Source organism: Microplitis mediator, chromosome 1 (genome assembly GCF_029852145.1).
Source record: "Microplitis mediator isolate UGA2020A chromosome 1, iyMicMedi2.1, whole genome shotgun sequence".
Classification (NCBI taxonomy): Eukaryota; Metazoa; Arthropoda; class Insecta; order Hymenoptera; family Braconidae; genus Microplitis; species Microplitis mediator.
In genome coordinates this window covers 20633170-20660961 of record NC_079969.1, presented here as the reverse complement: position 1 = coordinate 20660961, position 27792 = coordinate 20633170, and the positions used below count along the sequence as shown (strand labels likewise).

The following is a 27792-nucleotide window of genomic DNA, read 5'->3' as shown; positions in this document are numbered from 1 at the left end:
ATAAAATATAACTCCACATAATAAAATCGAAGTAAAAATTCGCGTATTACATTATTGATCAGCTGATATGCACACACATACATATTTAGGCACACAAGCGCACTCGCACACACACGCACGCACACATTTGCACACATGCACAAATTTGCACACACGCACACATTTTCACACATGCACACATTTGCACACACAAACACCTGCACACACTCAAACACACACACATGCACGCAAACACACACATGCACGCAAACACACACATGCACGCAAACACACACATGCACGCAAACACACACATGCACGCAAACACACACACACACGCAAACACACACACACACACACATTGTTTAGCAGTTTAATATAAATTTATTTAAGTATTAAAACTCCGGATCGGAGTGAATTAGGAGTGAAATAAAATCCACGTCACTCCGAGATCACTCCGCTAAAAAAACTCCCAATTCACTCCGCATGCGGAGCAAATTTTTTTAAAACTCCGAGTGGCGGAGTGAATTCGGATTTTATTTCACTCCCGATTCACTCCGGATTTTTTACAGTGTATCTATATTATTAAGAGAATAAGGAAAATTTTGTTCCCGCCATATCTATATGATAGAATTAGTTAATGTTATTAAATTTGGTATCATTAGATAGGTCTTGACTTGAATTTGTGCCTTTTCATACTTTAAACTCTTTTTAATTACCAAGTATTGAGATAAATAGATTTATCTATATCATTCGAATTACATTTAAATTACGCGAGAAAAAAGACGATCGTATTTATTTCCTTTTCATAAATTGATACTTTAATTATTCTGTCACTAACTATCACTGAATGTCACTGAATATATAGCTATATTATTTATATCGCGTTACTTATTCCAAAATGACAGATTTTCATACTCCCTTTTGGTTTTAGAAACAAAGCCAAAAAAGTGTGGATAAAAAAAAAGGATTCATTGAGACAAAAAATCTTTACTCGCCTAAAGAAAATTTTAACTCACCCCAAGAAATTTTTTGCATTGTGAATTGAAAACAAAAATTTACTTAGAACTGGAACAAATTACTTGGTGGAAGGAATTATTTCTTGACCAAAAAAATCTTTTTTTGCGCCCCAAGACAATTTTTGTATTTAATTGATAAAATGCATAAAATTTCTTGGTTCAAATTAAAATTTTATTGCGCAAGAAATCCTTTCTTTCTGCGTATTTTATAAATTTAGTAGTGATATTTGGGCAGTCACGCAGTGACTGCAGGTTGCTCATAAAATATAAATTGAATTAATATGGGCGAAAAATTGAACTTTTTTTTTAAATTGACGATGAAGCAGAATCGCCATGTATAGTAGGAAAAATTCGGTCATCTAAAATTTTTAACAAAAAAATTTCAAAATATGAAATCAGTGTAAAATATTTTAAATAGAAATTGTAATTCAATATTTTACATACTTGGGCCAAGCCTGGGCCCGTCGTACTTTCCTCTCTGGGCACACACGTACACTTACGCACACACGCACTCGCACACACACACACATGCACACTCACATACTCGCACACACACGCTCACGCGAACCCGCGCATACACGCACTCGCACACACACACACTGTTTAACAGTTTAATATAAATTCATGTAAATGTCAAAACTCCGGGCCGGTGTGAATTGGGAGTGAAATAAAATCCGCGTCACTCCGAAATCACTCCGCTAAAAAAAACTCCCAATTCACTCCGCATGCGGAGTGAATTTTTTTAAAACTCCGGAACTCCGAGTGGCGTAGTGAATGAGGAGTGAATTCGGATTGAAATTAAATCTGGATTCACTCCCGATTTTTTACAGTGCATATAAATTTAATATTCAATAGAGTTCGTTATATTTTAAGCTTAAAAATAAATTATTTTTAATTATTTATTGAAAAATTTATATCAATACATTCTTATTGATAAAGTTGGAAAAATTCAATATAAATTGATAAATTAATTTAAAGTAGACAAATTATCTTAAATTCAATTTACAATAAATACTTTATTGTGGAGTATATATTGATCTGTCGTTTAAAAAATAACTCAATCACTCTATAGTGAATGAATAATTTTTAATCAGACATCTAGCACTTTAAGTAGATAATTACCATTATCATCATAGTCATTTAAAAGTATTTAAGCCTGTAAGTAGATAGCGTAATTATTAGTCAGACACGAAATTAGCAAATAAAAAAATCTCTGAGCATAATATAAGGAAAAAAATTGTTAATATTTTTGTATAAAAATAGAATAAATAAATTTAGAACAACAATTGAATGTTTATTTACATCCTCAATAGATATTTTAGTATTCTGTAACTATCGATTGGTGGTGGTTGCCAGGTGCAGTTTACTCTACAGCAAGATTCATCGGCATGAAAGGGAAGAGTAGCAAACAGTAGTGTCTCCTAAAATTTTAATACAGATTCTGATAGGCGGGCTCAAATAAAAAGGCGTAGAAAATGTAACCAATGAAATGTTGAAACAACTAAGCAACGCCCCGCGGTATTGAGACCACGCCCCCGCAACTCGTATGAACATTCGGTGTTCAGTATCTCGATCGTCCTATTGAGTCCTGGGATTAATCCTCGGCCAACGCAGCCGCGCGTCAAGCCGTGGTTTGATGTCAAAGCCGCGCGTATCAAACAACTTTGTCGCGATTTGGTGTTATCGTGATTGTGTTTACTTTTATAAACATATATAGATATGTATATGTATGTATAAATTATGTAAATACTCTTAAACTCTAGTTTATCAGTTCTTTAATTAAAAACAATCAGATAATTATTGACGTACTCTAGAATATAAATAATTGCAATTAATTTTTATATTTAAATAGCACTAATATTTTTTTTTTAATTAATAATATTTATGTGCAATGATCATTGTCAGTGTTAAATATTGCAAATTAATTAGTGTTAAATTTTTAAATTATTGTTAAAAAAACAAAAAAATTTCTATTATTTTTTTTTTTTGTTTGTTGTGATCAATAATTATTCAGTATTTAAGATTACGGATTATTAATATGAAGGTAATTATTAACTTTTTTTTTCCAATTGAAAAAATTAATTATCAATAATAATTTTAATTACTGATGAGGAAAATAATTTTTAATTTAAATAAAATAAAGAGCATAAACTAGAGGTGAAATTGGCAACGATAAAACCGTGAAACTTAAATAAATTTTAAGTAGAGATGAATTTAATTATCCAATAAAGTTTATTTAAAATAAGGATATTAAAAACTCTCAACACTACACACGTAACTGCTGATATATATTACTTGTACGAAGGATTAATGATTAAGTATACATATAACTAAATAAAAATAATAATATAACAGTGACAATAAAATATCCCACATACACACGTCGTCTGGTGTGCATATAAAGCCTGACGAAAATTTATTGATAATTATTCACGTCTGTCACTGGCGTGTGTCATTTGAAGCAACTCTTGTATGCATTTTCGTTTCGTCCGCATATATATTTTATTTTTTATTCTATGTCCTGTTATCCGCCGTGGCCACTCGATTTATGGTACATTATCAACAGTCTTACACTTACATTATACACATTACACACATATATATCCATCTTCTTATTTTTCATCCCACCTACGCCATTTAAATTTTATTTGGACCAAAAAGATTGAAAAAAATATTTCATCTGTAAATGAAAAAAAAATATATTTATATGTATATTTTGTATATACTTTTTTTCAAAATGTATAATGTCTGATGAGGTTGATAAGCGTTGGTGGACAAGTACTATCATAAGTAGTTAGTGAATCCTCATTTGATGAGTAAATTTTTTAAAACTTTGAATACTTCATATCTTTCATAAAGAAATGATTTTATTAAATATTTATCATTACTATTTTTTTTTATTTAAAGTTTAAAAAGTCTTGATTCGCTATTTTACGGTTTATTTTGATATTAAGTTTACGGCGAACCGTATAGACGGTGGTGATGACGGTGACGGCGGCCGCACACAATAGTCTCAGTTAAGTAAAAGTTAAGTTCATAAAAAAGCGATAAGATGTTAAGAGAATTATCTGTATATATATGAGGACGGTCTGGACTACTACTGTTGCTAATGCTAGCTTGTGAGTTGTGTAGGACGTACAAAGTGTTTTAAATGAGACTCAAATGTGTATTTATGATTTCGTAACAGTGATCCGATTAAAGAACGCGCATATATAGATCGGATATAATCGTTCTTACTTGTTATATGTGTTTTCAATAAAATAACTCTTATACTTGGGAGAATATGCGCTAAATTGGTTAAATTTATAATCAGCTATAAAATATCAACATAAATATACTTCTTCTGGCTTTTTGCACACCTCAATCGCGGAAGCGAGTGTGCTTTACTGTCACTCTTTCGAAAGTAATCACTCTCAGCCGTTTCACTGACTTTGAATCTTCTCTACCTTTTTTATAGTACACCAAATTTGTTAAAAGTATATACCTTTTTAAAGGAAATTTATTAAGGAACATTATTCAGTATAATATTTAGTTGATTTATAATGAGATTAATTTTATAAAATTGATTTAGTTCAAAGCCCCCGGTGCGTCAATAGTGGTGTTCGGACTTGTCTAAACACGATAACTTTCGAAGTTTTAGCTTGCGTAAACAGTGACAATTCAGCTTACTATAAGGTTAAAAATATATCTTATTCTTAGCTAGAATAGATTTGGTAATTTAAGTTTGAAAACAAGTTTACAGAGAAAAATATTTTATTATTTTTTTTTCTGTACACAAACATCAGATAGTGGGCATTAAATGTATAGTGTTATATATATTTCAGAAATATAAAACAGTAAATTTTCTTCTATGGTTGTCATTCATCGTTTTAACAGTAATTTATAATCAGTTTTATGCTTGTAATGTAACGACATTCTAAAAAATTCAAATTTTTTTATTATGAGCATTAAAAACTTGTGATTCAATAAATTAAAAAATTAAAACTTACTTACAGTGCTGCCAAATCTTATCATACGCGTGGAAAAAAGGCTAACAGAAAGGTATATTTGCAGATTAGTTACACTCTAAAGATTTGTCATAGAATTCATTCTAATAACAACCTAGAATAAAGCTTACGAAACAAGACTTAGATGTTAAGCTAAAATAAAGCTATTTTGAAGTTTCAAACTTGTCCAACTACTCTCTAAAACTAAATAAGTGAAAATTTCACTAATTGAAATAGTGATCTTAAAATTCACTACAAAATTAGTGATTTTGAATTAGATTCACTAATTCATTGGTGATTCCTCGGATTCTACAATGATTACTAGTGGCGCCTCGCTTAAGGACTTTTTATTCTATCGTTGAATTATCAAATTCAGGGCAAAATTAATTACGATAATTTTTAAATACAACTGAACAGTATTAATTCAAGTAAGTTAATTAAATAAAACCTAATTTAGTTGCTAAATAATACATCTTGTTATTTTTTAATAGCTTATTTATATTTTTACTCCAACTTTTTTTACCGAACCTGAATCAAAACCATCATTGACAATAGATTCAGGTTATGAGTTATAATTATGATATAAATATTTACCGTATGAAAGTAATTTTAATTGTTAATTTAGTCGATCAAGTTGCTAAAAAAATTTTATAATCAATTACAAATAATAATCATAATAATAATAATATTTTGATACAATATTATTAGCAACGATACAATATTTTTCCAAATAAATCCTCGTCAACAAGTGAATTAGTACATTTTTGACTAATTCAATCAGTGAAATTTTCACTAATTCTATATGTTATTTTTTTTACTAAAATTCAAAAAGTGAATAGTCACTAATTCATAGTCGTATACTTTGGACAATTTAGATTAGTGAATATTCACAAGTAATTAGTGGTTTTTCACTAATTTAGTTTTAGAGAGTAAGACAATTTTCTACCAGAGGACTTCATTTCTTTTTTTAGTATCTTTGTATTTTGTATTACAAGAACCCTTTCAAACATCACTATCTGAATCTTTTTTATTTAATTGTAATTAATAAGAAACGTAAAAACTTGTTACTCACGACAAATTAAGATGCGATTTTTATATATTTTTATTGTTGTTATTATAATTATTTACACGAAAAAGAAAAATTAAAAAGATTTTTTTTTGAGGTTTTTTTCGTATAACTCATAAACCACTTGTCCAATTTGCCTCAAAATGTAATCAGTTCTAAGCCTTAATGAGCTTTTTCGATTTCCGTCAAGTACGCTCGAATCAGTTAACTCGTTCCAAAGATATCATCGGGCAAAGATTACTTTCTTTCAGTGATGATACGCATGTTTCTACGGCCTAAAAGTTTTTTAATCTCGAAGAACTCAAAAATTTACATGTAATAATGTTTTCGAGCTTACAGAGCTCAAAAAGATCGATCATAAAGCACCCTCAGTGCTTTCGCGCTTGATGTGTGCAATAAAAGATTTCTTGGCGCAAAAATTTTTACTTGTCCCAAGAAATTTGTTGCAATATGAATTAAAAAAAAAATTTCGGGGCCAGATAAATTTCTTGCGCCAAATGATCTTTTTGTCTATATGCGTAAAATTTTTAGAATTCACAAATTTGGCCTTAATCACCACAACAACAAGACAAGTTTTTTAAAAATATAATTGTTTTTTGGGGATATGAAAATTTCTAATGTATATTTACGTAGGATTTCTATTATTTAACTAAATTGTATGGTAAAATTTTAAGATTTTCTAGAAAAGAATAAAAAAACTACAATGGGACGATATTTTGAATATTTTATAATAAATTAGCAGCTGCAGATGTATATAAAATACTATATAATATTATATAAATTTTTGGACAAAACTATTTGATCTATCGGTGTCAGACTATAATGACCGTACGGACAGTAACACGCGTGAGCCTTTCGGAAGCCTCAAAGTCGTTGGACATTGGTTTGGTCTGTGTATAAAAATAGTTTTGAATGCGATATCCTAAAACGATCAAGGCGCCCCATTGGGGCAACTCAACAATACAACAACGCGTGTATAAACTGTGTCCGTACAAATCAGATGGGCGCGCTCGTGTGGCTTTTGATTATCGTTTTTGGTCTTGCTCTCGAATATATACTGGGTACTATATATATACTACATAGTAAGTGATAGAATAAAAAAAAAATAATAATAAAGAAAAAAAAATATCAACCCTGATGATGACAATAGTTTTTAACGTCTGGGTATTTTGTGCGACAGTATACTACTGGTTACCATCAATGTAGTGGCGTTTAAATTTGTAAACGTGTGACGATGTATATATATACATCTGTGAATGTGTATACAAGTATGAGAAGCAGAAAACTAAAATCCGATAATAATTTAAATGGATTTCGAGTGGTTGACTTTTGACTATTGAGTCTGCGCTCACTTGGGGGTCTATTGTAAATTCAAAGAGATATTTCTTCTTTAGGAAAAAGGAAAATAAAAGAAAAAAACTTAGAAAAAGTAGTCGAAATTTTTTTTCTACGAAGGCGTAAAGAGGCTCGTGCCTCAACATATACTTCAGGCTTGAGTTTTGAGGTCTTTCATTTTATTTTATGATAGACTGAACCCAAATCCATCTTGAGTATATTATTTGTGGTGTGTAAAGAACGAAAAGAGGCTGGTATGGATACGATGGATAGGATCAAAAGAGTATAGTTTGTATATATGTGGGCTTGCGTAGAAATGTTATTTTTATGAATTTTTAGCCTGCTCGTAGTTCGGTCCTCCTAGTGGACCACTTTGTCAAGATGTCACCCGGATGCCTGTTGGCTATTGTTGAAAACTGGCTAAATGGATTTTTACCGTAAGTGGTATTTTCAAAAACTATATGCGTGGAGTTATTAGTTTTCATAAAAATTTGTTCAATGGAAAATTCATAAAAAACGAATTTTTTTCAAAATATATATTTTTTTGGATTTTATGTATTTTATAAATGTTAATGATTTATTAACTATAAATTGAATTGAAATTAAAAAAAAAATCAATTGAACAACAAAATAATTATTGTTGTACAATTACTCTCAAAGAGATTATTTACTATTAATTAAAGTGAGACAATAAGTCACATGATAAGGCAAATATATTATACAATACTAGATACTTACTAAGTACTAAATATTTCATGATGGTCTGACAATATTCACTGATTTACAATATGATCTGCTGAACCCATTATAATATAAAAGTGATTTACTCTCAACAAATGTTCAAGTAGAGCTTTCTTTTGGTAACTAAGCTCTGAAGTCCTTACTTCTAAATCTTTCTGTTATTACCGAAAGGACCCAAAAACGAACTATGTAAGTTATTCCATACAAACTTTATTACGTTGCATCAACTTACTATCCTTTGACCAGATGTGTCGCTTCAAACCTAAGCCTACCGTCATTAAATATTTTACATAAAATTTACAAAATTCTCTAATCAGATTAAGTTGTAAAATATTATTGCTACGTTTCATTGTTTAAATACGAACTAAATGTAGTTGGAACTTTCCAAAATACCCAAGAAAAACCCAGTTACTGTTTAATCTCCGACATAGATGTATATGTATATCCGGATACCTGGATCAGTGACATTGAGACAGGTATATGAATATAATATATATTCATACAATGCTCTATGTATATAAAAGTAGAGGGTAGTTAAAATGAGGTATGGATATATTTCTCGAAAGCCTCTTATACGTAGTATACTCTCGAATGAAGAAGAGGAGGAAGAAGAACAAGTATCGATTTCAATGGACTTACAGCTGAGTGGAGAATATGGCAAGAGAATATGAAGTAAAGAAGTGACACGAACACGTTACGGATTTAGTTGGCCGCATGACTTTGTGCTAAGTTTAGTTGCTCTTTGCGGTATATATATATACAGTATACTATACTCTGTATACTCTATCTGACCCGAGTAGACGATACGAGTCAAGAGTGGGCCTACAGTGGGCCAGCCAAGACCCCCCGTTGGCTATGCTTTCGGCTTTGAAAGTCATACCCAGGCCTCTTGAGAGAATGTGACTGAAGAGAAACCGAAACCACTTGAGATCCCAGAATGGGCCTTTGGTATTCATTTCAATAGACATACTCAGAATATATATATACATATATACCCATTTTAGTCGATAGTACATTTTTTTCTCCTTTCTTCAAAAGTTTGATACTTTAAGTGAACACCGTCAAGTGTTTAGTTATGTGTTAAAATATATTATGATATATTCTGATCGACAGACTTAACTATCGAGAATGTAAATAAGTCAATAATATATACATATACATGCATATGAAATAAGATGAAAAGCACTTGAGAATTTTCACAAGTTTTTAAAATCCGTATCGGATTTACTGTATGAGCATCATTTTTACCATCCTTTATAACGTCTCAATAAAAGATTTATTCCCTTAGGATTTTAGGAAGACATTTTTTTTTTCTTTTCAACAGATTTTGATATGAAAAATATATTTGTATTACAAATTAGATTTTTCTGAATTTATTTTAATTAATATTTTTGTTTAATAAATATGAAATTGCTGTATTAGTTGTGATAATATAGTTGAAAGATAATTAAAGGTATACTTTGATTTTATTTTAACTTTAATTCAAGGTTCAAGAAATTTTAAGTTTCAAACATTAAATCAATGATCACAAAAAAAATTCGACGTTTTGTCAGAACACGTCCAATGAATTACCAAATATGGTCAATAAAAAAAAAAATTAGTTCTCAAACAATTTCTGCTCATACATAAAAATTTCACAAAAAAGTCAAGATATTTTCATAATTTGAATATTTTTGAAAAATCTAATTGACGAATTGAAGCTTGCTGTATTATTTATGAAGCTTTTATAAACTTGAGGAAAAATAGAATTATAATCTGTCAGAATGCATCGGAAAATTTTTATTTTATAGTTGATAAAGAAATTCCAGCTCTCTAAAAATGAATAAATGAAATTCATTGCGAATCAGTGAATGGATACTGTTTCTCCAGCTATAAGTATACCACTAATACAAACAGCTGATTCCCATCAGTGTACTCTCAGTGCAGAGAGAATTATTTATTTTATCTGTCGACTTATTTCATTTTAATGCTAAATTGCAATTAAATATCGAATAATTACAATTGTTATAAGTTATAATTATTTACATATAAACTAAACAATTAGTAAAATCAGTTCTGATAAGACGGTGACAGGTACAAATTAATTAGCGTTTCCCGTTTAGGATTCCTACAGAAATCTATAAAGCCATGAATTTAATATCTTAACTATAGTTTGTTATTTAACTACTGATAACAAGTTAACAAATAAGTATAAATAATTTCTATAATAAATTTTTGGTCATTTATATTATAATCGAAAGAATTTGCTGTAATAATAATAATACACAGTAAAAAAAGGCCATTCGACAGCCGAAATGGAAGTAGATTTCGCATTGTTTGATTATTTTCACCTTTCAAATAAAAGTTAATAACGAAATGAAATTTTTTTGACATTTTTAAAAATTATCAAGAAAATAAAACACAAAAAAGTCAACAAATTTTAAGTATAATGACAAAAATTGAAGCTAACTGAATGGGCTTCAGAAGAATTTTTGATGATAATGCACTATATGTTTTGATTTTAAAGTTATTTAAAGATGCATAGTTATTTATTTTTAAAGTTATTTAACCTTAGCATATATTAAAACTATCGGACCGATGGTATTTCGGATCCTATTCGAAAAATTATGAAAAATTATGGTTTTATTCCTTGAAAATTCTACCACAAGGACAACGGCAATAGTTTGCTTTCAATGAAATCCACTAATAAAATAATCTAAGATCAAAATTTGATTGTGATATACCGAAGTGTCGTACTTGAAATTAATACTAATATTTAAAATCAAAAGCCTATTAGAATATCAAACGGCTAGTAGATATAGATAATATTATCATCATCACTAATGTTATTCTTGTTATTGATATATCATATTATTTATACACTGTCGATAGAACAAAATTGGATATACCCACTGAATTGAGATGTTTTGATTTTATGTGTCACACTGCAATAATATAAATTTGAGTAGCTCCATGAATTTACTAAAAAGTAGGAGAACTAATGCAATAGCAAAATTTCATTTAATGAATGGTAAGATAAGTAATTTCATTGGTCTAGGCACATACATAGGCATGAAAATTAAAGCTTATTATCTTAAGAGCTTTAAGATAAATTTTATAGAAAGTCGATAAGTTATCAAATTCAAGAGATATATTGAAGAAATAATAAGCAAAGATATGAATTTTGGACATTTTGGAAATTTTGAAATGCTATAACTTCTAAATTAATCGACCGATTGAGCTCATTTTCAAACTCGATCAAGGTAGTCACCCACAAAATACGTATACCAAGTTTCAAGGCGATCGGTTTGAAATTGCGGCTATAATCAAAGTAAAAATCTGCATAAAATTAGTTTTTATAATATTTTGTAAATGTTCAAAACCATTTATCTAATAGAAATAATGGTTAAATCAATCAGCTGTATAGCGAAAATTGAAGGCAATCGAACGAACTTTCACATAGAAGAAACAAAAATAAGCTATCTCTTTCCGTTTAAAAGTTACATCCAGTTAAATCAGTAAACAAAATTTTTTTGAAAATTTTACAAAATTTCAATTAACCATAACTTCTAAACTTACTGGCCAAATTGGCTCATCTTCGAGCTCATCCAAGGTAATCGTCCATAGAATGAGTATACTAAGTTTCATTAAGATCAGTGTAGAATTGTGGACGCTATCGTTAGAGAACGGCGCGTTATATCGTATATATCGTGTATATATATATATACATATATAAACTTTTGAACCAAATGTATTTCCTGACTCAACTCGTCGAGCTGAGTTTAGTGGTAGCAAAATTTTTCGAAAATTCTATCATGAGGACAAATACAATAGTTAGATTTTTATGAAATCTACTAAAAATCAGGACTAAATCTGGAGTGAATCTAGATTTAATTTCAATCCGAATTCACTCTGCCACTCGGAGTTCCGGAGTTTAAAAAAAAATCACTCCGCATGCGGTGTGTGTGTGTGTGTGTGTGTGCAAAACTCCTCTTTCGGAGTGAATTTCACTCCAGAGGAATTAAATTAATAAAAAATCATCTACTCCGCGAAAACTCCTGGTCAGAGTAAATTTCATTCCGAGGCGAGTGAATAATTAAAAATTCATCCACTCCGCATTTACTCCGGATGTAATCCGAATTCACTCCGCGAATTTTTTACAGTGTATTTATTAAATTAGACAATGAAATGGCAATTATTTTGTTGTTGTCGAATTACACGTAGTATATATGTAAATATATTTAATAATGTTTATTGTATATTAGAACTATAAATCAATGTATATATTAATAATATAATAAGAATACATATAAAATCTATGGGTATATAGGAATTTAAAAAAAAAAAAAGGCAATTTAATAAAATTGGCTGTCGCACAAAATTAAAAGAATAATATTAAAAGCTTAACGGGCTTGATAATTTATTATACAGTAGTATACAAGTTATATGTTGAAACACTCATCTACCGGATAAAAATCTTCCGTCTTTGATTTTTTTACTACACTGGCCCCCGTAGGTCTTCTGCTGTTAATCGTAGTGTGAATCTCACAGTGAGAAATCTCATAGAAACATCAGTTATTTTAACAATTTCATAGTTTTTTTTTTTTCAAAAGCTCTTTATATATATGTAAGTTTGTATGGTATTTCTTTGCAAATTTATTACGAAAGTGATGTACATCGTGTAAAATAATATATATATATGACTAGTTGACTTAGTACGATGTTACATGTGTAGGTAGTAGGTATTATAGTGTTATGTGGTTGGTGGTTTCAATTGAGGAACAAACGAGGGAGAAAAACAGTTGTACAAAAGATTGTAATATAAGGGTACCCAATGTTCGCACGTTGATCATTTTTCAAGTTTTTTATTTGGTTAATTTTATTTATTTTTTATTGTGCACATATGTTCTTTAATATATATATATATATATATATATATATATATATATATATATATATATATATATATATATATATATATATATATATATATATATATATATACTGATGGATATATATGTATATAAATGCATATCTTTTTTTTTATGTTGCGCACCTCAAATTATTTAACTCCAAAATAATCATGTATTACTTTTAAAAATTTTAACAAATTAATAAAACTATAGAAGTGCACGCAAAATGGTAGAAGCAAAAAAACTTTTTTTTTTAAATCGTAATTTATTGTTTTATGTAAATTGAGGTATATATACACGGAAAAAAGCGCAGCTCAAAATTAGCTAATAATTATAGTCGTCAAATAAAAATTACTTTCCTAAGAGAAATTTACAATCCAAACCAAAAATTACTATTATCAATGAAAAATTCAATTTTTTTGATAATTCTTACAATCAGTATTGTAAATTTTACGATTTATAAAAATTATAATGCAGATTAGCAAAAATTGAATAAAGAATGGTAATAATCCATAATTATTTGGCAGCGATCATTCTGGAAATAACAATATTCAAAAATTTCTTCGATAATATTACAATTCTGAGTTGAAAACATTTGTAAGAGTATAAATTGAATATTAAAATTCATTAAGAATAAATTACTATAAAACTTACATTTATTTTTATCTATTCTATAAAATTCAGTAGATAAAATAAAAAATATTAGTATAGAGTAGATAGTGATTTTTATTTCGAAACAACAGAAAAGTCACTTATGACTCAAGTTATGCTGACATGAATTTCGCAAAAATTATTCATGTATTAAGTTATTTGTTTCCTCGATGTATGGGCCAGATCTGGCAACCAAGCTTGGCTCGAGATTATCATTCCAGACTTTTACCAAAACTGGGCCAAGACTGGCTTACAAGCCTGGCTCAAGGTTCTACAAAGTTGGACCAAGCCTGGGCCCGTGCACAGAAAAAAAAAAATCTTGACTCAAGAAAATTTTTCTTCAACCAAGAAATTTTTCAGCGAGTGAAATGAAAACCGAAAATTTCTTGAACGAAGTGAAATAATTTCTTGAATTTTAAATCTTCAATTAAGAAAAAAAATTCTTAAGCCAATACATATTTCATACTTGGTCCAATAATAGAATTACTTGTTTTAAAAACTTGCAGTTTTTAGTTTAATAATAATTTTTCTTAATCTGAGTATGTTACTTACTTAAACCAAGAAATAAAAATATTTCGTTCGAGAAAGTTATACACTTAATTAAAGAACTATGATGTTTTGAAATAATAAACGGTACGAACTCGAACTAAAAATAAAGGGAGTTGATTCAAGAAATTTAAACTCTTGGTTTGAGCATAGTGTACTTTCTCTGACCAATCACACGAAAAATCTCAAACCAAGATTTCTAGAGTCTCAAGCCAAGAAAGTTTTCTCTTGGATTCTCACTCATAGATGCTCCCTCCTTCGCACCCGAAGGAATGAATACTCCCCACTCTCTCTCTTTCTCACACTAGCGCAGCAAATGGATTTTGAGTTCACCTTTTTATTTTAGATAAATTCAAAATTAAATAACCAAATTATATTATTATAATAAATTAATAGATTAATGTAATTATATAATATTGAATAATTTCTCAATTTTTTTTGTAATTAAATTTTTTTTTTTTTTTAACTTTTTTATATTTATGTCGAAATTCATTTATGAATGATTCATACAATCCGTTCAGTATTTTGGTAAAATGTCAAAACTAACATTTTTCTAAATTATTAGCGATAACATTTGTAATATTAATTCTGGGTTTAGGATTTAAAAATGTGACTGACCATAAGCCAGTGTGGTTCAGTATATGTGGGCAAAGTAAACGTAGCCTAGCAGAGGCTGGGATGGCTTAGTTGGTAAAGCTCTCGCGTGGCGCCGAATCGATCTGGGTTCGATTCCTCGTTTAAGCGATAATTGTTTTTTCTCAATTTGTTTAAATATTTAGCTCATTGCGAAACTTGCCCATCCCTTATAAATGCTTCTGATACAGTATTTATTTGCTTCACAGCATTGTTTGTAATATTTAAACAAAAAAAAAATTGTTCATTAAAAAAATGAAACAAAAAAAATAAATTTTTTTAGCTCGATAGATTTATTTGCTTAATTAAAGAAACTAATTTCTTGGCTGAAATTTTTTTTTTTGTTTGCGACAAATAAAAAAATTCTTGGCCCAAGAAAGTTTCTTCTTGGTTTAAAAAATTTTTTTTCTCAGTACAAAAACTTTTTTTTTTAGCTCAAGATATTGTTTCTTGACTCGATAAGGTAACAGTCTTTAGACAAGAAACAAATTTCTCGAGTTAAAAACAAACTTTCTTGGCCCGAGAAAATAATGCTTTAAACCAAGAGCAAACTTTCTTGGGCCAAGAAAGTTTGTTCTTGGTTTAAAACATTATTTTTCATGGTTCAAAAACTTTTTCGTTTCAGCTCAAGATATTTTTTCTTGACTTAAAAACGTAAAAATTTTCAGCCAAAAAAAAAATTTGTTGAATTGAAAAAAAAATCTTCTCGAACCAAAAAAAAATTTTTTGGGACCAAAAAATTTTTTTCTTGGTTTAAAGAATTTATGTTTTAGACTAAGAAAATTATGTCTTCCGCGAAGGAAATAATTTCTTGATCCAAATAATTTTTTTACTTTAATAAAGTAAGAAATTTTGCTTGGTTCAAGAAAAAAATTTCGAAGACATTTTATTTCTTGTTTCAAGATTTCCTTTTTTTCTGTGTGGTACTTTCCTCTCTGGGAAATCGGTTAATTTATTGCGAAGATATCATCGGACAGAATTACCTTTTTTCAGTTAAATGTATACTTTCTTCTGGTACAACCGTTTTTTGAGCTTGTACCGAAGAGCTTTTTATTTTTGCGGGCTTCTTTACTTTGTTCGGAAATTTAAAAAAAAAAAAATGTATAAAAATTTATTTATTTTAAAAACTAAATTTTTGAATCTCCTTTAAATTGACGTATGTAGTGAATTTATAATACAGTTTTTGTATAAAAAATATGGAACATCCAAAAACCAAATTTTTATGTTTGAAATTTTAAAAAATAAATTATTTATTACACAAACATGAAAAGAATAAATGTTTTTTAACCTTGAGTATCATAAATATTTCCAACATACCTAAAAAAATTAAACTCATCACCCTTTGGCCAAATAAAATATCAATTTCAATCTTATTTACAATTACAAGACTATTTGCTATCTGACAATAACAATACTTTCAATATCAACTTCTTTATTCTCAAATCTCAGTATATGCCTACACCTTTAATATCCGTTTACAGAGACACGCCCCAATGATTGGAGGAGTCTGCGCAAGCCGCGAGCCCCAAAGCCAAATAAAACTAACGCAGGGGTTGTCTATTTTTCACTTGCCTTTTTTCTCCCTCGTACTCTCAACAAAACACTCAACAGTCTCTCACTCTATAAAAATACCCTTGGCAGTCCTCAACTCAACTCAACACACTCCAGCAACTGCGATGTGTAACTGTGACAATTTGGTGTAACAAGACCGCTAACGCAGCCCAAAGGGACATTTCGTCGGTTCCGGATGAGCATTATTATTATTATTATTGTTTGACTTCAACATATATATATATATATATATATATATATATATATATATAATATCAAGTACGAAGCACAAGGGGAATTTTACTCGTACCTATATGGCAATTTGATAGACTGGAAATAGGATGGGCTTGAGCAGTATATATAAATTTGAAAAGACACAAAAATATGTATATGAATATATATGTCCTATAAAGCCGAATTTAGTATAAGTGTGAGTGAGGGTAGTGAGGGTTGTTGGTTGTTGGTCGGATTTTATATATATTTGTGAATAACAAAATTTTATGGAGGGGATCATATTGAATGATTGTCGTCGGTCGTTGTCGTTGTCGTTGCTCGTTGGTTTTGTATTAGTAGTGACTTTTCACACTGCGGGATATTTTTTCCGGTTGACCAGATGGTTTATAAGTATTATAGGTATTACTATTATATTACAGTGTGCTGTACAAATCAATGTGATTAGACACAGCAGAGGTGTAAACTCTTCACGGTTCTTCATGATGTATATTGTGGACCTAACCGAGCTATTGATCAATAAGAAATGATACTCATCTGAATTTCAGGCTCAAATACTTATATAGTATATACATATGTTCTTTAGTTCATTATTATTTTATATATATATATGTACTTAACGTGTGTGCACTGTAAATTTATTTAGAAATAAAAAAAACCACATAGATAAAGGAGTAGCCGGCAAAATTAGATAAAACCATTCTTGAGACAAAAAAAAATATTTTTTTTATTTGAATATTTTTTAAGTTACGATTTTTTTATAAAAATGCGACAAGTTGATTAGTCTGGTTAACGCGGCCTATTTCAAATTTTCAGTATATTTTTTTTTTTAAGTGTTTGTTATCTGAATTAATTTATTGAGATGTCTGTGAGGTAAAATAGACCACGACTGTAAAAGATAAAATATTTAAAACTAATAATGTTTAATTTTTCACACTTATGACGATCAACTTGCCCCATTCGTTTCTACAAACCTTATCTATAAGCATTGTTAAATAAAAAATAACTTTTTTGTCTGAAAAATGGAGTAACTTTTTCTCTCGGATTCTTCTCTTTACTTAAAATTCTTTGTGTAAATAAAAAAAATTTTGGGTATTGCAGACTGAGGGAGAGGAGGTGGTGGGCGAGGGAGAATGCGAAGCAACAAGAACGACGGGTACGGCGACGGGAGTAACGACGACGGGAATGATTTCGGACTTGTCACCTGGACCGGGAGTAATGGAGTGCGGTGGCTGCGGTGAACGAGTCCGCGAGAGAACTGTCCTGTGCGTCGGCGGGAGAACATGGCACTCGAGGTGTTTAAGGTGTTGTGCATGCGCCAGGCCACTTCATGATCAACACTCTTGCTTCCTTAGGGGGATGAGACTTTACTGCAGGCACGACTACGCTTTGTAAGTATCTAATTCTATGGTTTTAATCTGCATTCATTATAATATATCTATCTCTCTTGCTCTTGCTTTTTTTCGTAGTTAACTACAACATTTTATTTACCTCTCTTATACAGACGGTTAATTTCAATCTCGTTCTTAAACTTTCTTATAAAATACAAATAGTTTTTTAATCCATTTATACATTAAAATAATTATTGGAAATAGCACATGTATGTCAGATATTTTTATACAAAAAATATTTTTAAAAATAACATATCGTTATAATAAATACACGGAAAAAACAGAATATTAAAAATTAATAAATAATAGTAAAAAGTGGAATCTGTTATCAATAATTAGTACTATTATGTACTTAATGCAAAGTAGTTTTCTAATTTTTGTAGATTCCTAAAAACTACTATCAATTATTTCAAAAAGTAAGTAAATATTATTACTTTTAGGTATAATACGTGACTTATTAGTGAAAGTTAAGTAATTTATGACATAATCTATTAAAAAGTAATGATTGGTCAAATTAAGAATTGGCATCTTAGATACTGATTTTTCCAGCCGAAAATTTCAAAAGTTACTAACTTTTATTTTATAAATTCGATATCACTGATCAATTTTTAGCTTGAAATATCATTTATTCATCATTATAAATTAATTTACAATATACATAAATCGAATAAGTGGTAAATAATAAAATGAAAAATTAGTATACTAGATACTGATTTTTTGCTCATAAAAATAACGAAAATTTTCAACTCTTATTTTATAAATTCTATCCCATTGACTAATAATTAATATACAATGTTATTTATTCGTTATTATAGATTGATTTATTATATAATACATATATCGAATAAGTGGTAAATAATAAAATGGAAAATTAGTTTACTATAGATCTTCATATATTAATATGTACGTTTACTAATTTTTCGGTTCCTCATTTTTTAAATTTTTCTATGTTTATTTGAATAGAAATAACTGTAGATATCAATTTATCGGTTCTTTTTTATATTAATTTTAATATACGAAATTACAAATTTTGCTTTTCTATGTGTATCAAATTTTAATATAAATAATAGCCATTTTGTAATATATATAATGATCCTGGTTTGATATACTAGTATCGAATATACTAATTTTAAGTCAAAAATAAATTACAAAAACTATTAAAATTTTGAACATCATTTTTTTCCGTGTAGGGGAGCAAGAGACAAAACGGGGTACTTATAGGAAATACTAAGTTTTCGAGGACTCAAATACATTAATAGTATATTACATACCTAGGCCAGTAAAATAAGAAAAGTCTCAGAGCACATGTAATTGTTGGCCGAGGCGAAGCCGAGGCTGACAAACATGTGGTCTGAGGCTTTCTTTTTTACTGGCCAAGGTGCGTATACTATTTTTCTGCTCGACGAAGCCGGAAAGTTGCAACTTCGTTTAGGGCAGCGGCCCGAAAGTTGCCACTTTCCGGCCGGAGGGCAGAAAATGTTTTTTTTAATGACATTCAAAGTAAATAGAAAAAATTTTCAGTTAATACCGTTAAAAAAAAAATTTCACTTTTGCGGGCAAAATGGGGTACCCCCTAAAAAAAGTTAAAAAAAAAAATTTCTGGATTTTAAATGAATTTGATTAAGTTAAATTTTTTTGTTAGTAATTCACATGAAGAAAAATTATATTTTACATGATTATTGGATACAAAAGAAGAAAAATAAATTTTTAATAGTTTTTTACATAACCCGGGTCAAAAATAAAACTCGATTCAAGCTCGCTTCACCTGATTTTCTTTTGAAGTTATCGATTTGCCGACGATTTCTCGATAAGATCTCGACTTTTTCGACTTAAATTAAATTTTTTTGAACTTTTTTCATCTTAGTTTGAACTTATTTCAACTTATTTGTATTTTTTGATCTTAGTTTGAACTTATTTGTCTTTACTTCGAGCACGATAGTCATTCACCTTACTTTTGACTCGCTGAATCAAGTCGAAAAGAAGTTATTTATTCGTCTTACTTTCGCCTTATTGTATAAAAATTATTTCACCTTAGTTTTGACTTTTTCGCCTTATAATTTAAGTCGAATAAATCTAAACCAAGTCAATTTTGACTTGATCTTGACTTTTTCGTCTTAAAATTTAAGTCGAATAAGTCTAAGCCAAGTTAATTTCGACTTGATTTCAACTTTTTCGTCTTAAATCGTGATTAAGTAAGCCAGTTAAGTCCAAATCAAGATGAAAACTTAATGTATTTCATATCTCCGTAAAAAAAGTCGAGTTTGTTATTAAAAACGGTTCCGAATTTCGACTTGGTAAACCAAGTCTAAATCAAGTTTTATTTATGACCCGGGAAAACAAAAGTCAGTAATATTTTTCAACTGACAATTGATTTTTGAAAAAGTTTAGCAAAAAAAATTCAAAATAACGCTCAATTATATCTACGAAAATGATTTCGGAATGTTTAAAAAACATTTAAAAAATAAAATTTTTTTTTTAATTTTGGAGGTACCCCATTTTGCCTACCCTATCCCCTTTCCCTATATTACAATAATTAAATTATTTACCTCATTAAAAACTGTAAAAATAATAATTATTACAAAATTTTAATTATTATTAAACTCCGAATTTCATGTCATATAAATAGGATGCTAATTATTTTCCTCGTTTAAAAAAAGTTTCTGGTCTTACTTCAAAATGTTTAATATGAAGAATATTAGTTTACAGAGCCTCTAATATTTTGAACGAGAAAAAAAAGTTTATGATGTCACTAAATTTTAAAATTTTGAAAATTTTAAAAAACATTTTTTTTTAATTTTTATAAATAAATATTTTTGAGCTTTTATAAATATATTTAAACAATCATCATTAAATATCATTACGTAACATTTTTGTATAAAAATAAAAAAATTTTCTAAATAAGTTTAAATTACTAAAAAAGTTTTTATGTCCGAAAATGTATATTATAATTATAATTAAAATTATGATTAATAACTCACCTATTCTGACAAACGGTTATTTTTCTAACAAACATTAAATATAAACGCACGTCAGAGATTGGCGTAGAACAAACTTACAGCGGGTTCAGTTTAATAAAAATTTTTTATGCTGTCCAACTGGCTTACGAAATGACTCGTCAATTGTACAGGTTACAGGACACGCAGATATACGTTACATCTTGTAACTTACAGAAGACATACCCACTATATACATATAAATATATATTAGTAAAAGATATAACCATACCAAAGACTGTCCAACATGTTTATCCAACTGTCAATCAGATACCCCAAAGTATCTTTGACTTAAATTTTCCCAAGTCACCAAACGTTCACTGACCTTTTGATAAAATACTTAAGTAAAATTTTTGTTAACAAAAAACAAAAAAATGATAATAATAGTAACTAATTAGTCATAAAAAAATTCAGTCATTTTTCGTATAAATTGCAAGTATACATTTTTGACAAATTTATTAAAATAATTTTTTAACTTTAAAATATAATTAATTCACATTAAAATAAATATAAAAAGGTGTTGAAAATAAATAAATAAGGTGTTATGTGTTATTAATAATAATATTAAATCTAAAATTAGAGCTTAACCATTTCATTTTTGGTTGATCGATGATCAAGTGTTATTGGTTATTGAGTTTTGAGTGTGCTCATATATATATATATATATATATGAATTGACTATGCGGGAGGTCTATTGGAATTTGCTTCGTAATTTTACTAAGTTATCTTTCTCTACCCCTGAGGTCGTCACTTTTTAAAAATTTTTTTTACCTCTGCTGTCTCTTTTTCTTTATATACATACAGTATCAATAAAAACATATATATATATATATATATATTTATTAATCGAGCAAGTTAAAGATTAAAGGTCACAAAGAATACATTTTTTCTTTTGTGAGATATATATAATGAATTATATCTTTTGTTTTTTGATTAATACGGATTATATAGATTTTTTTGCTAATGCACGCAAATCTCTAGGATATATGATGACAAAACAATAATCTTGTATTTTATCTGTATAAAAGAACGACTTACTCAAAATTCAAATCCTTCGTTCATCCGGTCACGTGGGCGTTTATGTACACAAGAAGGGAACACAGAGTGTAGTATATGTATATATATACATATATGTGCATTATATATATGCACATATATATATTATATATGTGTGTTTGGATTGGAGTTTAGGATATTCGCCCACGTCCCACGTTTGACATTCAGACATTCTTCTTGTAAAACAAAGACGTTCGCCAAGTCAATTGTAAATTATCTTTAACCCTGTCTTTTATTATCTTCATCTTATCGTAAAATCAAATTTTTTTATCCATAAAAATAACAATTTTTGTTTTTTATTAAATTATAGTGTTAATAAAAAATTGTTAAATATAACATCGTAATTTTTAATTATCAAAGATGATAAATTATTTGAAATGGTTTTTTTCTACTACTAAATGATTTTTGATATCTTTATTTTGAAAATGAATGTTATTTTTAGCACTGTAAACTATTTTCGAATTTAACATATCTTGAAAAAATCTTTCAACTCCAATATATATATATATAAATTTTAATTATTTAAATTTTTATTATCTGCGTAAATCAGCTGCCAGTTTATTAAAGTTTTTATAGCAAATGAGTGACTTTTACTAAAAACAATATTATACCAATAGATTTTTTTTGACTATTACAATTTTTGTAAAGAAATCTAACAGATTTTTCAATTTTTTTCATTTTGGTCGGTCAGCTCATAACGATATAAAAAAATTTCAAAGAATTCATTTATTTTTAAGTTTATTTTATAATTTTTTGATACGACGATTTTAAACATAATTGAAAATTAAAGTTTTTTTTTTTTTTTTTCGTAATTATACTATTATTAAAAACCAACTATTATTACAAATAAAATATAAAATATTCATTTCTATACTCAATAATAAAAAATTAAAAAAAAAACAGTATTACTGATAAAAAAAATGGTTTATAAATAAATAAATTTAATTTAAATAAAAGATAATCTTAAAAAGGCACCCAAGTTTGTTCATTGATAGCAGTAATGCAAAAAAAGTAGTAAAAAAAAAATTATAAACCAAAAAAAAAATTAGTTGAGTATGGATAGGCAAAATAAATAAATTAAAAAAAAAAAGCATAATATATATAGGAGTATAGGCTGTAATAAACGCGGGAGGTATACCAAGAGAGCGATGGCAAGTTGGTTAGGTAGCATCGTTGACGTCGGAATCGGGATGCACTTTCCGTGTTCATGAATATGATAATGGGCTAATGGCCGCTAGTCGTTGTTTAATTACCGGCCACCAGCGGCTCACCCCAATCCCCCAATCCAAAGTAACAGAAGGAGCTGAAGAGACCAGAGCGGAAGAGTAAAAAAGACAAGATTATATAGAGAGTGGAGAGTCAGGATATAAGGACAGCAGCGTACCGTCTTCTGGTGTGTGTTGTATTGGCGACAGAAAAGCATCTCCTAGTGCATATAAAACTCGTTGCCCATTCATCGGGAGTATGCGTGCGTGTGCCGTCTCTTGTCCAGACGCCTCAACACGCCACCCGGCTACCGTTTACATCAACTCCCTATCTACCTATACTCTTTCATTTCCTTTACCATCCAAAGTATTGGCTTTATATACATTTAAAATTAACTATATATAAACAACAATTCTCTTCAGTAGATCCGCAATGATAATACACAACATTGTCAGCTTTTTATCTTTTCCCTCGTACTTTTTAATTATTTTTGTTTTAAGCAACTTAATTTTTATTTTTTAATTAAAGAAAAAATATTACAATAAAAAAATTTTTGTACGTTAAGTATTTTTCGGTTTTACTCAAAAAGTTTATTCAGTTATTGAATAATAATTTTGATAAAAATTGTCTTTAGTTCACGGAAAGAAAATTATGGAAACTGTTCCTATAATTTTGTGAAATTTTTTCCTATACCATCATAGGAATTACGACCATAAATTATGGGAGCAGTTCCTATAATTATAGGAATATTTCCCATAATTATAGAAATAGTTCCTATAATTATAGGAATGGTTCCTATAATTTATAGGAATACTTTCTATAATATTATGGGAATCATTCCCATATTATATAGGAACTATTCCTATAAATTATAGGATCCATTCCCATAAATTATAGGAACCATTCCCATAACATTATAGGAATGGTTGCTATAATAAAATGAGAACTATTCCCATAATATTATAGGAATGGTTCCCATAATGCTATTGGAATAGTTCCTATACCATTATAGGAACCATTCCCATAATATTATGGGAATAGTTCCCGTACTATTATAGGAATCATTCCTATAATGTTATGGGAATGGTTCCCATACTATCATGAAAAAATTAATTTAAAGAAAAGTGTGATAATCAGTTCTACAATACCCATAAATATTATCAAATATAAAAACAAAAATTCAAACATTGAATAAAAAATTTGTAATTGGCAAAAACATTAAGATTTTTAACAAATTTAGCGTCGGAGAAACTTCATTTGCATCTCTCCATATCATGAAGGAAATTTCTACACTATTTTGCAAAAAAAAATTTTATGATATTATGGGAGTGGTTCCCTTTCCCTTTCCCATAATATTATAGGAATAGTTCCCATACCATTATGGGAATGGTTCCCATAATGATATGGGAATAGTTTCCGTAATATTATGGTAATGGTTCCCATATTGGTATAGGATCTATTCCCATACCATTATGGGAATGGTTCCCATTATGATATGGAAACTATTCCCATATTAATATTGAAACTATTCCCATATATTATAGGAGCCATCTCTATAATAGTATGGGTACAATTCCTATACCATTATGGAAACTATTCCCATAATGCATAGCAAAACTTCCCATAGTTTTCTTTCCGAGTTGGTAAAAATTTTTTGTTTTTGGAAATATTCACAGTCTAATGAAAAAAAAATTATTTAAATATATTTTTACTATATAGTTTTATCATTCCCTAAAAATTGATATATTTATTTGGTGTGCCGTAAGATAGACGGTGGTTATTTCGGGTCGATCCAGGTCATTAAGTTCCAGGTCGGGAACTTTATGCAACGTTAATGAAATTGGGCTTTTGAGAGCTTGAGTTCAAATCCAACTCACAATTCGCCGTGTTATTTCATTCTATCTTGTTGTATATAAAATTCCCCTATAATTTATCAATTTTATTCAAGACCAAAAAAAATTGATCGAACATCAAAAAATATTTATTTTTAATGATCGCAATAATTTTTTTTTATTGATCCGCCAAGAAGGAAAAATTGAGAAAATGAAAAAAAATTAATTATGTTTTACTTTTATAGTATTTTTCAAATTCTTCTACTCTTGGGCGCATTTCCCATAATATATAGAAATTCTTCCGATATCCATATATATAAGAATGATTTGTAAATTTTATTGGAACTATTCCATTCATTTTCTATGCAAGCTACTTTTTTTTGAATTCAATTTATCTTACAAGTATCCTTACAGCGGTAAACTTATAAATTTTTTATACTAAAAAACCTCAAGAATTTCCATTAATTTAAAAAAAAAATTTTAACTTGAAGTACAAACATTAAGCTTTCACATATACATTACACAAGCCGATAAATTACTCATTATTTATATGAAAAAAAAAAATATTGACGATTAGGAATGATAATTGGTTCATGTATGCAAATATTTGATATATATTTTATTTTATCTCATGGATATATATACACATACATACCGGATGAAAAGCCACACAGTATATGTTAAAGATTGACCAATCAAATATGTATCTCTCTTACTTGGAGATGAGGTTCAAGTTCGTTTTCATAACCACCCAATGAGTTATTTATCTTATGTTGGTTAATTATAAATAAGTAAATTCAAAATAATATGTTAAATAATTTTGTTTTAAATTCTTTTATATATAATAATAAAATATAACATATATAAGTAAGAATAATAATAATAATAATAATAATAATAATAATAATAATGTATATAGTTTATTATTTGTTTAGAGCATTTGGTGCAAAGTGTGCAAAGTGCGGGCGGAGTGTAAGCGCCGGTGACTGGGTGAGAAGAGCAAGAGAAAGAGTTTACCACTTGGCTTGTTTTGCGTGCGACGCTTGTTCACGACAACTCTCTACTGGCGAACAATTCGCCTTGTTGGATGCACGATTGCTATGCAAGGCTCACTATCTCGATGTCGTCGAGGGCAACAACACCTCGTCTGATGGTAAAATCTCTCACGTTATATATACATTACAATTTGTATTATTTATATTTATGCAATTACTCCATTTTTTTGATATATTTGATGATATTTTTTTATTTATACGTTGTTAGTGTCAAAAAAATTTTAATAATTTTAAATAAAGAAAATTAATTTTTTACTCAAAATTTTGAATATTTTTTTTTTTACAATTGATTTTTGTACAACGTACTATTACTAAAAAATTTTGAATGACAACTTTTATTTAAAATGAGTAAAATAAATAATGAAAATAAAAAAAAATTGATAGAAAATGAAAAAATTTTTTTATAGAAGGTGGTGATTCCGAAAGTGGGCATAAAGGTGGCAATAAAGCTAAACGAGTAAGAACGACGTTTACCGAAGAACAATTATCTGTTCTCCAAGCAAATTTTCAGTTAGACAGTAACCCCGATGGCCAAGATCTCGAAAGAATAGCACACGTAACCGGGCTCAGTAAAAGGGTCACTCAAGTTTGGTTTCAAAATTCGCGGGCGCGACAAAAAAAACATTTACACACGGGGAAAATGAAAGGACAACATTGTTCGTAACATAATTTCACTTTTTTTTTGTGTAATAAAAATTTTTCTGATAAATTTATGATTACGAATAAATTTATTTAATAGCTCATCAGTCGCCGCCAAATTCTTCAGCTACAACTGGTGATTTTGGTAGACATATCAATCTACATTTGACTTACTCATTCCAACATCAGCAACAACATCAACACAGTCAAGGGCATCCCAACCAATTGAGTCCTGCAGCATGCAAAAGTCCAACGCCTTCAATGTATCATAATCATGGTAAGTACCAACAATTTATTATTTCTTTAATTTTTTTTATTTATTAATAAATTTAAATTATTTGATGTTATTAATTTGTCAATAAGTCATTGACGATTACAGTATTTTCAGGCTCGGAACAGTCGATGGATGAACTTTCACAAGACTCTATGATGCTTACAATGTCCAATGAAGTATAAAAAATAAATCACTTCCATATCAATTATTTATTAAAAAAAAAAAAGAAGGAAAAATTTTTTTTTCTTTTTATAAAATATTATCACTTTTGTAAATATATTAATTGATTATTATTTACGAAATATTAAATTATATATTTTTTATTTTAAAATTACCGTGAAAATTAAAAAAAAAAGTTACTGCTTATTTTTATTTTTACACTCAATCTCAAATTTTTAAAAAACATTCTGACACGTTATTTTATTTAAAAGAAAATCTTAATAATTCATTTTTTAGTAAATCTATAAATTAATAGACGAAGTAAAAATCGCTTTAAAAGCTTTTTTTTTAAATAAATGCTAAGTAGAAATAAATAACTGCACAATTAATAGATAAATATAAATACTCAATAAATTTTGAATCTTTATAAAAAAAAAAAATTATTCGAGTATGGAGACTATATAAAATGTAAATATTGTATAAACTATTGTAATCTATGAATATATTGCACGCAAATAATTATTTATTATTTTATTTATTTCATACCTTTAAATCAA

At 28.5% G+C, this 27792-nt stretch overlaps 1 protein-coding gene across 3 annotated transcripts; it reads left to right on the top strand.

Annotated features, from left to right (window-relative positions):
* Nucleotides 1-2615: 2615 nt before the first annotated feature.
* LOC130665973 (LIM/homeobox protein Awh) lies at nucleotides 2616-27483 on the top strand. Of its 3 annotated transcripts, none has more exons than XM_057466615.1 (6): nucleotides 2616-3042; nucleotides 17732-18021; nucleotides 26044-26261; nucleotides 26571-26819; nucleotides 26903-27079; nucleotides 27191-27483. In XM_057466615.1, the coding sequence occupies exons 1-6, from the start codon at nucleotides 3037-3039 to the stop codon at nucleotides 27256-27258; spliced, it is 1008 nt and encodes a 335-aa protein (XP_057322598.1). In that variant the 5' UTR covers nucleotides 2616-3036; the 3' UTR covers nucleotides 27259-27483. The 3 variants fall into 3 exon arrangements, with proteins under 3 accessions (XP_057322598.1, XP_057322593.1, XP_057322604.1); XM_057466610.1 differs by having other exon boundaries at nucleotides 27182-27483; XM_057466621.1 differs by having other exon boundaries at nucleotides 27166-27483.
* The last annotated feature ends 309 nt before the right edge of the window (nucleotides 27484-27792 follow it).

Excerpts from the sequence above, each read along its gene's own strand:
- LOC130665973 (XM_057466610.1), top strand. Across the intron at positions 26,820-26,902 it reads GAAAATGAAAGGACAACATT|CTCATCAGTCGCCGCCAAAT; the intron begins GTTCGTAACATA and ends TTTATTTAATAG. Across the intron at positions 27,080-27,181 it reads TTCAATGTATCATAATCATG|TATTTTCAGGCTCGGAACAG; the intron begins GTAAGTACCAAC and ends TGACGATTACAG.